Genomic DNA, 13,156 nt, shown 5'->3' on the forward strand with positions numbered 1-13,156 from the left:
CACTTTGTTTGTTATTATTGTTATATATTAAACTAGAAGTAATGGAGCCGTTGTCATATTCTGGCATCCAGGGAAGATGCATTTTCGGGATGTCGAGGGCAGAGCTAGCTAGCAGCGGCTGTATGTATAAGTGTTTCCATTCAAAAATGAGTGGTGGGGTGTTGCGCTGAAGGCTTTTATACCATTGTGCTAAGGGGGGCCGGGTGGTCACCACGTGACATCATGCGGTCTCGTTTTAGGACCACCCAAAAAATCTGGACTGGACTGAAAACTGGTGAAAAACTGTTCCTCTAACTCCACATTTTAGTAATGTATTGTTCAAAGTCTTTTCACATGTTTTCAGCAACTATTTTCCAACATATTTAATGTGTTTTGAAAGAAAACATGGAATTGCCTTCAAACTTTCCATGCAGGCTTACCTGTATGGAAACCAGTTCTGGATAAATACATATAGAGTCTAAATGCATTTCCAAGTCACAAAGTCACCTGAAAGGGGTAAACGTCTCACCCCATTCATTATTAAAAATAAATAAAAAATCAAGCTTCAGAATTGGAGCAAACACTGCATATGGCTGATTCTTAAAAAAATATCACCAACATTTTCTGGCTTTGGACAATGTATCCATCTTCTTTTGACTTGGCAGTGAAGGGGTACGTTTCAACAATTTAATTGAAAACGTGTTTTAATCATGCTGTGGTAAAGGCAACATGCTATCAGCAGGCTGAGTAGTAGAAGTAAAGGAGTGTAATGATCAGTGGCAGAACTATGAAGTAGCTTCTGGTGCATGATATACATGATGTGGTGAGTTAGCCAACAGCAAGTGATGGTGTGACCACTGATACTGCACCACAGCAAAGATGATGGCTCAGACTGCACACAGGCTTCTACAAACAACTTCAACTACATTCTTTCAGACTGGAAGATGTACACTGTTTAATGAAGTCAATCACGATAGATTAATTACACACACAACACAAAATGATAATACAGACAGTACCCATCTGTTCACCTTGCTGTTGTCTGGCAGTTATGCAGACGTACGTGCTGTACCACCAGCCTTTTTATTCCTCAAGTCATTCTCTGCACTGTTTTTCTTATAGCATAGCATAAAGGGAGTACAATTTGCATTTCAATGTGTGACTCTGCGTTGTAGAAAGGTGTGGTTTAATAAATTAACCTTGAACTAATTATTTATGGTTTTATAATGCTTACAATATATCTTAAATTGACTGAAGTCATCTAGTTTGAACAATAGGCTGTGAGGACAGATAATTGGATTTGTCTTTGCTCAAGATTTCAGACTGGATCAATAATAAAAACGCTTAAACACAAAGCTCTGACGCTAGCCTATAAAACCACCTCAGGATCTGCCCCTGCCTATCTCAGCGTCTTACTAAAGGCTCACGTCCCGACCAGGGCGTTACGCTCCGCTCATACAAACCGTCTAGTTGTACCCTCGCCTCTCGCAAAGCGAGGTCACTCTAAACTCTTTTCTGTGGTCGTCCCCAAATGGTGGAATGACCTACCAACGGCTACTAGAACAGCAACATCCCTTTCGACCTTTAAAAAACTTGTAAAAACCTTTCTGTTTCGAGAATGCTTCCCTGCCTAACAAAACTAACAAAACTAAACTATTCTGTGCTCCTTTACACCTTTCTCAGCTTATGTCCTCCTCTGTAAGTCGCTTTGGATAAAAGCGTCTTCTAAATGCAATGTAATGTAATGTAAATTCCCATTGATGACGCATATATGTGTGCGACACACTCGCAGCCCAACAAACATGGCGGAAGGCGGCAGCGAGGAGCTCTTTCCTCACACTCCAGCCGCCAATCAGACACTCAGAACGGTCAAACCTCCACAGACAGCCTGAAATGTCTCTGAAGCAGAGACTATCCAGGTGGATTCACGGACTAAACTCTGATAACCTACCTGTGTGTGTTCTCACTTTGTTTATTTCATGTCTGATTCGCAATTTACACCGCAGAATAATGACACGAAGAAGTTTAATTTGATTTGTGTCTGATGATTAGGGAGCGAGCGACCAAGATCAACATCACCCAAACGTCCCCATCACTGGAACAAGACCGAAAAAAAATGTCCAGTTACTTACTACCATGTTTCACCAACCACTGGACACAAACACCAGTAGAGTAAAAAAAATTACAGAAGCAATTGGAATTTATATTGCATCCGCTATGCGCCCATACTCCACTGTAGAAGAGGCAGGGTTCAAATACTTATTACATGTGCTCGAACCCCGTTACACTATGCCATCCCGCTGCCATGTGAAACAAACAGTAGTCCCTGGCATTTACAACAGGACAAGACACGTAGTGGAGCAGGAGTTGTCAGGTGCACATTCAATTGCTCTCACAACGGATTCGTGGACTCGCGCTACGGAAAGCTTCCTCACAGTAATACTACAAACGCGTCCCTTGCATGACCAGCACACAAGCAGTCACCTCGCTGAGAAGCTAAATGAAGCTGTGTCAGAAAGGAATCTAGAAAGGCCTGGGATGACCATAGCAGTGACCACCGACAATGCGAGAAACATTGTTAATGCCATCAGTGCAGCAGGGCTAGGTCCGCACATAGCATGTTTTGCCCATACTCTCAACCTGGCCACTAAGAAAGCACTGGAAGTCAAGCAGGTATCGCATGTACTTGCAAAAATGAGATCGACTGCAGCCTACATTTTGGAATCCAAACAGAACATGCTTGATTTGCCAAACCACAGACTCATCATTGATGTTGCCACACGCTGGAACTCAAGCTACGAAATGGTCGAGAGATACCTAGAGCAACAAGCTGCTATTTACTCCGCCTTGACAGAGAAGAATGTCAGGACCAAGGACATCGCAAATCTTTCAGATCAGGAACTGTCCTATGCAGAGAACATAGTTGAAGTTATGAAGCCATTGAAGACCATCACTGCAGTAATTAGCACAGAAACATCCCCATCTTTTTCGATGATCCTGCCCCTGCAAACTACAATCCTGAAATCCACAGAAAAAAATACAGCTGATGCTCCAATTGCAAGAGACATGAAAAATGCCATCAGAGAAAACTTTCAAGGCCGATATGATGATCCAGACCTCCGGGACTTCTTAAATAAATGTACAGCACTGGACCCCAGGTTCAAAACACTCAATCACTTGGATCCAGCTTGTCATCAGAAAGTCCATGAAGATCTTATCAGAGAAGTTCTGGGCAGAGCAGAACAGGTATGCATTTAAGATTTTCTAAAAATTATTACAATTATATTTTATTATAATATTGTATTTTATTTATACATTGTTTTTATATATTATACATTAGTTTATTATATTATATTTTAGTTACATATTTATTATTTTTATTATAAATACGTTATTTAATATTATATTAATGTATATATACTATATGTTTGGCCAGAAATCCTTCCTCTTCGAGGGAAGGTCATTTTCTCTGTCTGTCAGGATTTCTAACTGACATTTTAAATTTTCTTTAGAAATTTTCTAGTTTGATATATTGCAGAATGATTACCCCCTGTCTGCAGAGGAGGACAGTCTATCAACTTCACAGGCCACTGCTTTGCCAGTGATGGCAGAAGAGTCAGAGGTATCCTCCCCCCCGCCTCCTTCAAAGGGGTCAGCAATGGAGGAAATCTTTGGCTCACTCTTCTGCACTGATCTGAGGAACCAGCCTAATTTGAAGCAAAAGTTGAAGGAAGAAGTCTGTGCATACATGGCAAAGGAATGCACCTCAGTTGACTCTGACCCGCTCTCCTGGTGGAAATACCATGAATATCTGTATCCTAATCTAGCTGTACTGGCAAAACGTTACCTGGCCATACCTGCTACTTCAGTGCCCAGTGAAAGGGTTTTTTCAACAGCAGGTGACATAGTTACTGCTACCAGATCTGCACTCAGCACTGACCGTGTAGACAAACTTGTTTTTTTGAAGAAAAACCTTGAGCCACCTTCACCCCCGAGCCTTTCCAAGCCGACCCAGAGCCCGTCGCGGTGCACAGCTGCGGAGGAAATGCGCCCAGCCAAAAAATAGGCCATCTTTAGAGGGATTGTTTGGGATCGTTAAATGGGCCACTCCAATTGTTCACGCGGGCCGGATGTGGCCCGGGGGCCGTAGTTTGGAGACCCCTGGTTTAAACCTTTGACAGTATTAGTGACAGAGCTTTAAGGATCTGAAAAGTGAAGTCTTCTTTCTACTTCTAATTCTATTCTGCCAGCAAAGGGCAGTGCCACTGTTCTAAGTCTGATTGTGCACAAGTGAGAAATGACCCTATTTCTCACTTGATTTATGACCTCAGTAAACAGTTTCCTCATGAGTTCATGGTCTCAGTATTCAGTTTTAAGTCATCTTCCACACAACACAATGTTCATTTTGCAAGTTAAAGCTCCATTCAGTGGAGAGTAAACAACAAACTGCTTTAGAGGATGGTTACTCAATGAGTCTATTCAGCACAACACACCCAACAAGTCAGTTAAAAAATTTAAAGCTTTGCAGTGTTGATCCAATATCATGATTCTCTTAGATTGCCAATTTCTAGGCTCAAATGTTTCAGTGCACTGTTAAGCTATAATTCCAGTATGTTTATAGGTAGGACATTTTTCATGTTTGAAAACAGAACCAAAACCAAGTGGAGCCCAACTTATAGTACATCACCAACCAATTGCATTCTCTTGTCCAAACATGGTCACTTCTGGCTCTGCAAAAAACTAATGTTCATAATGCTAAACTCAAGGCTTCAAAACAGTTGTCCAAAAACCAATGGGTGCATCATGGAAGTTTAACACTTGGTTTACACGGACAGGTAAGGTACAACCTGTAAATAACTTCAACCTCAGGTTCTTTAGAGGTTGACGTTTAGCAGTCTAAGCTAGACAAATCAACTGGTAATCATGTCCTGTTAGTCATATATAGGTTTTTTGTTTAATTCTGATAATACATCTACAGTACAAGCCTACCAGGACAGACCCACTAAGGAATGGAAAGGGAACACTGTGCAAACAGAATTCTATACTAAAAAATGAAGTGCATTAATTTAAGACCGGCTTTTTCACCTTGAAAATGCACTTTCTGAAAAATTGAGGACATGCTTTCAGCCACAGCCATGATAAAGCTGACTGCTGACCTGCAAACTTCATATCTGCAAGCTTTATATCATGCAAGTTTTTAATATGAAAAACCTGGGAAGCAGAAATCTGTTTGTGAAATAACATCAGACTGCACCAAGCAAGAATGGAGGGGTGCGTGCAGGTAGGTAGGTAGGTAGGTAACGTATGTCCTATGCTATAGCTGTAGACCTGCCATCTGATTGATGTGGCACAAGGAATCAAACACACAGTGCAAGCAACAGGCCACAGGGACAGAGCTTATTAATAAGGGGAATTACGTCAAGCCTGAATCGGGCAATGAGGGAGTTTATATGCTCTGATGCACTATGATGCAATATCCGCTCCAGTTCTCAGAGGACTGCTCAGAAAATCTGACTGTTCAATGAGACTTAGGTTGATATAATGCAGTAAAGATGTCAAATATCAGGCAGAGTACTACATAGGAGCCATTGTTGCTATCTTCACCTCCCATAAAATTCAAAAGGACATATTAAACTCACTATTGACACATTCAGGACACTTGCCCTGTTTTTTCCAGATGATGCTACATTGTAAACAATGTTGTCAGAGTATGTGTTGAACTGAGCAGATAGCAGTGTAGCGTTAGCAGCGTTGTGATAGCAATTTGCTAACTAGTCTCTGTCATTTTCCCTTTTAAAATTCACTCTAATGTAAATTTGGTATTAATGGTCCACGACCAGCTGTGGGTCCCAAGGACTTAATGCATTGAAAACATATCAACATCAGTGAGTAGCTGTGATTAGGCATAGTCTACTATGACATCAATAAGCTGTGTTAATGCTGCTGATCTAATCTGATACCCACTGTGTTTTTTCTTCATGTGCACCATGCCTATTTAGAGAATCTGTGTCAGATAAAATGACAGACACTCGACCGGAGAAGGGAAATTATGAAACGAGGATTGAACACAAGACTCTGAGGCAGTCCAGTGTAGAACTGGAGTTTAGACCCATGCATCCCTGGTGTTCAAGGGACGGGACTCACCCAGTGTTGTCGCCATCACACATGGTGGACATGGTGAGCGTCTACTTGGCGTGATGCTCGTATGGAATGCTATTCTAAAGTTGGAGGGAGGGAGAGAGAAGGCCCAATATGTCAGAACCAAGTCACAACCACATCCTACACTAACCACACAGCTGGAGAAAACTAGCTGAATAGCTCTAACAAGAAACAAGAGGCTGCTGTGCTTTCTTCTGCAGGTCTGGATATAGAGTCCTGTGTTAAGTACTGTACATCAGTCTTTTGTAAATCATGTAGACAAAAACTCTCCAAGACAAAAGTTTCACAAACTTTAAAATGCAATTCAACATGCTATGAAACACAATGCTCTCATGTGTGGAGAAGAGCTTCCAATTTTGAGGTAAGGTAGAATTGCATTCCTGTGATATACACAAAAATGTTTTTGCCCATGTTAGGGGTTAGGATACATTATATTAAGAACACAAATGTGTTACAGGGGTGTCTTGTACCTGTGAGGTGGACATATGAGAGGTGTCCTGCCGTCCTGTTAGATCTGAGGATGATACATTGACAGGAGCACCACGGTGCAATCGCATGCTGACCTTTCTCTCACGCTCCATGCCAGACACTTGTCGAGGGGACGTGTTTGCTGGAGGTCAGAGACCATAAACAAAAGAACAGCATCATCTACCACACAACATAGACCTACCAATTTTTCTTTTAAAAGCAGCAGAGTTTGTGTGATAACAACAAAACATTTTCTACACTTATTAGGAATGAAAAAGGTGACAAAAATGCAAACAGTCAAAGAGTTAGCCCTCTCAGGAAGAAAAGGAGATGTTTACATTTGACAACCACTACAACTAGAAGAAAAACTGTCACAAGGAATTTCAATACAGTTTTTGTTGTTTTCAGTGAGCTTGACATTTGCAGCCGTCTAACGTTATGTAAACATGTTTCATAACTACATCATAATTATTGTCCATTTTAGCTAAATATCGAATGTGACTCGTGAATTTGTCTCATGTTCCAAAACAAATCCAAAAGCAAATTGTTTAGATGCATCATGGTTATGACAGTATTATACTTGCTTATATTATCCTAGTATGAAAACAATGGAACCATTAGGAGCTAATGTTGGTTACGTCAGTAATGTCATACAAATGGAATTTGGAAAAATAAATATGCTAACACTAGACTCCATGGAAATAATGGACATTACATTACATCCAAATTGTCATTACTAGGGTTCACTAAATCAAAACAAGTTATCCACAGGGTTCCCACTCCTTGGTTAATATCAAATTCAAGGACATTTCAAGGACTTTCCAGGACCTATTTCCTCAGATTCAAGGACCACATGCAGCGGCATTTACCTACTGCTACCGCTAGTTTTAGACTCAAACACTTCTGTTAAATTGCCACGGTTGCCATAAATGTCACAAAATTAATATCAGAATTGAGACTTCAGGCTCAGAGATGCATTTAAACTATTCTCACAGTTAATAATCTAAGGTTTTGTTATGTCCACAAGTAAAACTGACACAGATTTGGCATAAACCTTGTTGGTTTATTCACAAGGTTTTATGCAGAAATCCTGAGGCTAAATTTAATACCATTTAATACCTTTTTAATACCTTCTAAATATTTTTTTATACTTGCCTCTAGTTATATAGCAAAAGGATCGATAAATGGGACGGCACGCGCACTTTTACAGTCAATTTAGTTATTTACATTTAGTCATTTAGCTGATGCTTTTATCCAAAGCGACTTTCAGAGAAGATGCGATGGCTGCAGTGGAAGTTTGACTGGTGGTGGGACTATTAATGACTGCTCTCCCATCAAGTTGTCAGTCAACTGAACACTGCATACTTCTAACTACATACTTTGAGTTATGCTACTTGACATCTACTAAAGAAATGACACAATGCCAAGATTTCAGTACCACTCCACAAATAACCATGTTCTCTAATGAAGACATCAAGTATACTTGACCAACAGTGTTTTATAGGAGGATGCTTATGAAACAGCTCTTCTATTCACACGTTTTCTTCACTGTAATTTTCAGTCTATGAAACCAAACTTTTTTGTGCAAAGCTTGTTTCAAGTTTTTCTCCAGCAATCAACCATGTACAGAACCTTCCAGTATTCAATGTTGATTGATTTTGTACCGTCACACTAACCACAAACTTCTTATTGAGAATCATTACAAAGTTTCAGGACGTTCCCGTAACCATGGTAACTCATGCTGGAGGAGAGGGAGAGAAGAGGTCCAAAGTAGAGTCATTATTTCACACTTGTAGCAACAACAGGAGACTGTGTCAGACGAGTTCTCAGTTTGTAAAGTTGACTGAACTTTACAAACCGAGTCTCAAAATCATCTCTGTGACTTCACAGCTCTGTGACGCAGTCAAAAACTAATTGAAAATTGGTAACGTCGCAGCGCGATGAACCCATTAAACAATACCATTGGCTGTGTGACAATCTGCCAATAAAGACTTCACCCCCTCCTAGGATATACACTGATCTCATAAATGGCCTTTGTGAACGCTATATGAGAAGTCACTACGACAGTCTATGTAATAAATTCTGGTGAACTTTTAACAAACAAACTTAAAACAAATCATGTGCTATTCTTTAAAAAAATAAATAAAAAAATACTTCGCAATCAGACATTTAATACTTTAATACTTTTTAAAAGGGCCTTAATTTTCACCAAGTTGATTTACTACCTTTTAATACTTTTTAATACCCCGTGGACACCCTGATTCAATGCATAGCTTTCTTTGGCAAGCTATGCCTCCTGAAATTTGCATTTTCCGGGCATGACATTATGTGACAATTCACCAAAAACTTCACTCTGACTCAACATGACTGCTGTCAATTCACCAATTCACCCACGAGAAGGCAACACGCATGTAAAGCGGCTACGCATACATTTACTACGTTGACTAGGTACAGGAAACACAAGCAGTGATTCTCTGGCAGTGCTGAACGTACAAACGATTTGCAAATTAAAATTCATCTGGAATCAACGTAAATTTAAATGAACTAGTTGTAGTGGTGAAATTAATGACAGATTGACAGTGGTCATCATCCATGTGGAAAAATCAGCACTAAAAAAATATTCAAGGAATTTCAAGGATTGTATCTTTTTATGCCTGTTTTCAAAAACTTTCCAGGGCCTGGAACTTATTTTTTCAGATTCACAAACTTTCAAGGACCCGTGGGAAACCCTGTATCCATCTCAAGCTATTTAACAGTACCAAGCTTGACATATCATTTAAACCAATTAGAGGAGCTTTAACACTACTGAGATTCTTACCTGACATGCAGGTCAAATGTCCATTTTATGACAACTCAGCCAACTTATTCCCTGTGACTCTGTCCTCATAGATCAATACAGCCCAGCCCAGCCCACTCCCACCCCCACCCCAAGCCCCAGGGTGGCGTGAACTGACCTGTGTGTGAGGTGGGTGTTAGTGGGGTAGGTGGTACACCGTCCTGGGTTCCTCGTGGTCGTCCTGATGCAGCAGGTATTCCTCTGGCCCCTGGGTTCCTGCCATGCCTCAGCCTGTCCTCCCGGTCCCGGCGCTCTCTCTCTGCCTCCTCTGCTGCACGGTTGGCTCCCTGTGTACAACAATAACAATCAATCAACAAAACCTGGCATCTTTTGGCAATGTTGATATCTGTGCCACGTTTCAAAGTAGTCTATCCAAACTACAGTAGATATTTCAGTAAAAGCCAAAACTGTTAATGTGGTGGTGCTACAGGAAAATCCAGGGGATCACTGAACTCAGTAGGATTTATCCTTTGGGACCATGAATACCATTACAAAATTTCACATCAATCCACCAAATAGTTGACCAAAGCGTCATCAACTACTAAGAGTACTTATTCATATATACTTAGCATTAGACTTTATTATTATTCATTATTTATTTTATCAGTCTGATAAAAGAATCATTACAATATAATAAGTCTCTTTACTCCAGAAACCGTCTCCTGCTGGCTTTTCCCATAACAAGCTTGCAACATTTTGCTCAACAAACATAAATACAAAGATCTCATTAAATACAAACTACAGACAAAAAGTAAAGGAATATTGTATTTGGTAGATTATTTCTTTGTTGTAACAATGCTTCTTGGCAATAAATCTTATACCTTTACAAAGTCTGCTCATTTCCCTTTTAAGTGGTGCGACATTTGTAAGGAACATGTATTTGTGGGATGAGCAGCAGAATACATACTATCTTCTCTAAAAATGCCAAACAGCTTTTCTTTGCTGTTGACTCGTTTGGTGGATTGGATGAAGAAACAAGACATTGGCAATTTAACATTTATTCATTTAACAAACAGGAGCCTCAGTAGCATGTTGAAGAACCATACAGCCACAACAGCCTGGAACCTGAACATGTGAAAGAACATTATCTTCAGCAAGGAGTCAAGATTCTGCCTACAGCACTTGGAACGTAGGGTCAGCGTGTAGAGACGCAGAGAACGCTTTGCTGACTGCTGCACCACTACAGTAACATCGTTTAGTGGAGGCAGTGTGATGCTGTGGGGCGACATCTCCCTAACTGGAAAAAGGAGGCTTGTCATCATTGGAGGCATGTCAGTGCAGAGAGATATCGAGATGTAGTTTTGCAACTAGTGGCAATCCCATTTCTCTACTGTCTGGGACCAAACTCCATCCTCCAAGATGACAGCGCTTGCCCCCACAGAGTCTACCTCCAGAAGTGGAGGTAAATGGTAAATGGACTGTACTTATATACTTAAAGCACTTTTACACGACTGCCAGTAGTCCTGACCTCAACCCCATTGAACACTTATAGGATCAGCTTGGGCATGCTGTTCATGCCAGAGTGACCAACACAACCACAATGGCTGACTTGCAACAAATGCTGGTTGAAGAACGGGATGCCATCCCACAGCAGAGTGTGACCAAGCTGGTGACCAGCATGAGGAGGAGGTGCCAGGCTGTTATGGCTGTATATAGTTCTTCCACATGCTACCAACCCGCATACTCAGCTCTGCTGCTCCCACAAATGCATGTTCTTTACAAATGTGGCACCACTTAAAAGGGAAATAAACAGGCTTTATTTACTGCTAAGAAGCATCATTACAACAAAGAAATGATCTACCTAACACAAATTTCCTTATTTTTGTGTACACCCACACACACACACACACAGAGACACACACACACAAACACACGTGTATGTATACACATGCATAAATACACACATATTCATATTTCAACACCACACAGTTTAAACACGATACTCACAAACTTGAGCATGTTCCAGTCAAATACATAGTCATATGAGAAGCCTTGTCTATGGAACAGGTTCCTGAAAAGCTGCCGTAGGTATGAGTAGTCCGGTTTATCATCGAAGCGTAGGGAGCGACAAAAATTTAGGTAGGTTGCAAACTCAGCTGTGACAAGGAGGGAGAAAACAGTTCTCGGCTGAGTGACTGACTACTCTTTATTATTATTAGCCAATATGGATAATGATATCAAATTTTGGAATATTTTTAAATGACAAATGCATGAAAATAGTTAATAGACTCACAAGGGTATCCCTTGCAAAGGACCTCAATTGGGGTGGACATTTTCTTCTCACTGATCCGTTCATATTTCTGCCTCTTGGTAGCAGCCTTAAGACCTTGCCAAGGCAGCGAACCCAGATTAAAATACATAAGAACGTAGCCCAAGGACTCCAGGTCATCACGCCTTGACTGCTCTGTTTATAGAGACAGAGGAGAAGGATGAAAAGAAGATGAAGAAAAGAGGTCATTGCAGTTATGTAGTAATATGTTGTAGCAATGTGTCACATAGCTTAATCAGTGTATTTCTATTATTTCTTTACCAATTCCCAGATGTGTGTTGATTGAGGCATAGCGTGCAGTGCCAGTCAGGTTCTTGTTCTCTCGGTAGGGGATGTGCTGGTGTGTGCGAGCATCTCGATATTTTTTTGCCAGGCCAAAGTCAATAATGTAGACCAGGTTGCCCTTTTTGCCCAGTCCCATCAAGAAGTTATCAGGCTTCACATCTCTGTGGATGAAGTTCTTTGAGTGAATGTACTCAATGCGACTGATCTGTAGTTGAGAATAACAAAAACAGATTAGATTACTACAATTCATCAAGTTACCAAAGACACTGCCTGCTACCACGTTAGTGTAGTTTGTTGTAACAATACTGTGTTTGCAGTCTGCAGTCCTAGGGGCCAGTACTAACTGACAGCCACCCTGAAATGCCTCTGAAGCTGAGGCTACCCAGGTGGATTCATGAACTGAACTCTGAAACTCTACCTGTTGTGTTCTGGTTTTGTTCATTTCATGTACCCAGCTTCTAAATCGGAGTCTGATTCACAATTTACACTGCAAAACAGTGACAAGATGTTTAGACGTTTCATTTGTTTTGTGTCTGTGGTTTGAGAAAGAAAGTGAGAAACAAAAAGAGAGGGAAAGAGCGAGCAATCAATCAATAAAGAGACAGACAGTAGCAAGAAGCCTCTCGAAAGCTGGTTAATCTGTGAAATAAAGTTATTTCTTAAGGATTCAAGGAGTTTTATTTGTCATTACAACACATGTAAACATGGGATGAAACGAAATTGGTTTCCCCTGGTCCTGGAGCAGCCCAATATCCAAATATAAAATAAAATATAAAATAAAATAAAATATTTACATATATTATGGCTCATAAGATGGCAGTTAATTATAGATGATGGTATATTTAAATTAATAATAATCATGTATTTCATCTATATTGTAATTAATCTGAAAGAGCATGCCCTGAAGTAAAGAAAACGTAGCTCTTTGTCTCATTGTCCTGTCAGAATATGGAAATAATGTTAATATAGTGCAACCTTATAGTTTCATTTCCAAACCGTAGGAGAAAGACGTACGTGCCGAATCTTCAGTAACTGACTAAACGTGCTTTGACACTTATTTATGAACTCATAGCTCAACACAAGTCAAATTCAGAGCATCACTCATTCATCCGTCCACACCTTGATCTGCTCGGTTACATGATCCGAGTGTAAGAAAGTGT

At 40.4% G+C, this 13,156-nt stretch overlaps 2 protein-coding genes across 5 annotated transcripts in view; one reads left to right on the forward strand and one right to left on the reverse strand.

Moving 5' to 3' along the window:
* The window catches only part of csnk1db (casein kinase 1, delta b), a 41,308-nt gene that overhangs the window by 2,058 nt on the left and 26,094 nt on the right, over positions 1–13,156 (reverse strand). For 2 of the 4 annotated variants that reach the window (XM_019264423.2, XM_019264425.2), the window contains 5 exons: positions 11,973–12,201; positions 11,676–11,846; positions 11,390–11,538; positions 9,561–9,729; positions 6,609–6,748 (listed from right to left, as the gene is read on the reverse strand). In XM_019264423.2, coding sequence (XP_019119968.1) covers positions 6,609–6,748; positions 9,561–9,729; positions 11,390–11,538; positions 11,676–11,846; positions 11,973–12,201 — 858 coding nt within the window. Of the gene's footprint in view, positions 1–6,123; positions 6,198–6,608; positions 6,749–9,560; positions 9,730–11,389; positions 11,539–11,675; positions 11,847–11,972; positions 12,202–13,156 lie in introns of all 4 variants that reach the window. The other 2 variants (XM_010741007.3, XM_019264424.2) reach the window with 2 other exon arrangements.
* LOC113747861 (zinc finger BED domain-containing protein 1-like) lies at positions 1,628–6,115 on the forward strand. Its single transcript, XM_027289411.1, has 2 exons — positions 1,628–3,225; positions 3,492–6,115. The coding sequence occupies exons 1-2, from the start codon at positions 2,116–2,118 to the stop codon at positions 3,582–3,584; spliced, it is 1,203 nt and encodes a 400-aa protein (XP_027145212.1). The 5' UTR covers positions 1,628–2,115; the 3' UTR covers positions 3,585–6,115.

This window comes from Larimichthys crocea, chromosome XVI, assembly GCF_000972845.2.
Source record: "Larimichthys crocea isolate SSNF chromosome XVI, L_crocea_2.0, whole genome shotgun sequence".
NCBI classification, from domain to species: Eukaryota; Metazoa; Chordata; class Actinopteri; family Sciaenidae; genus Larimichthys; species Larimichthys crocea.

Excerpts from the sequence above, each read along its gene's own strand:
- LOC113747861 (XM_027289411.1), top strand. The coding sequence starts at position 2,116 with ATGTTTCACCAACCACTGGACACAAACACCAGTAGAGTAAAAAAAATT. Across the intron at positions 3,226-3,491 it reads TTCTGGGCAGAGCAGAACAG|AAATTTTCTAGTTTGATATA; the intron begins GTATGCATTTAA and ends AATTTTCTTTAG.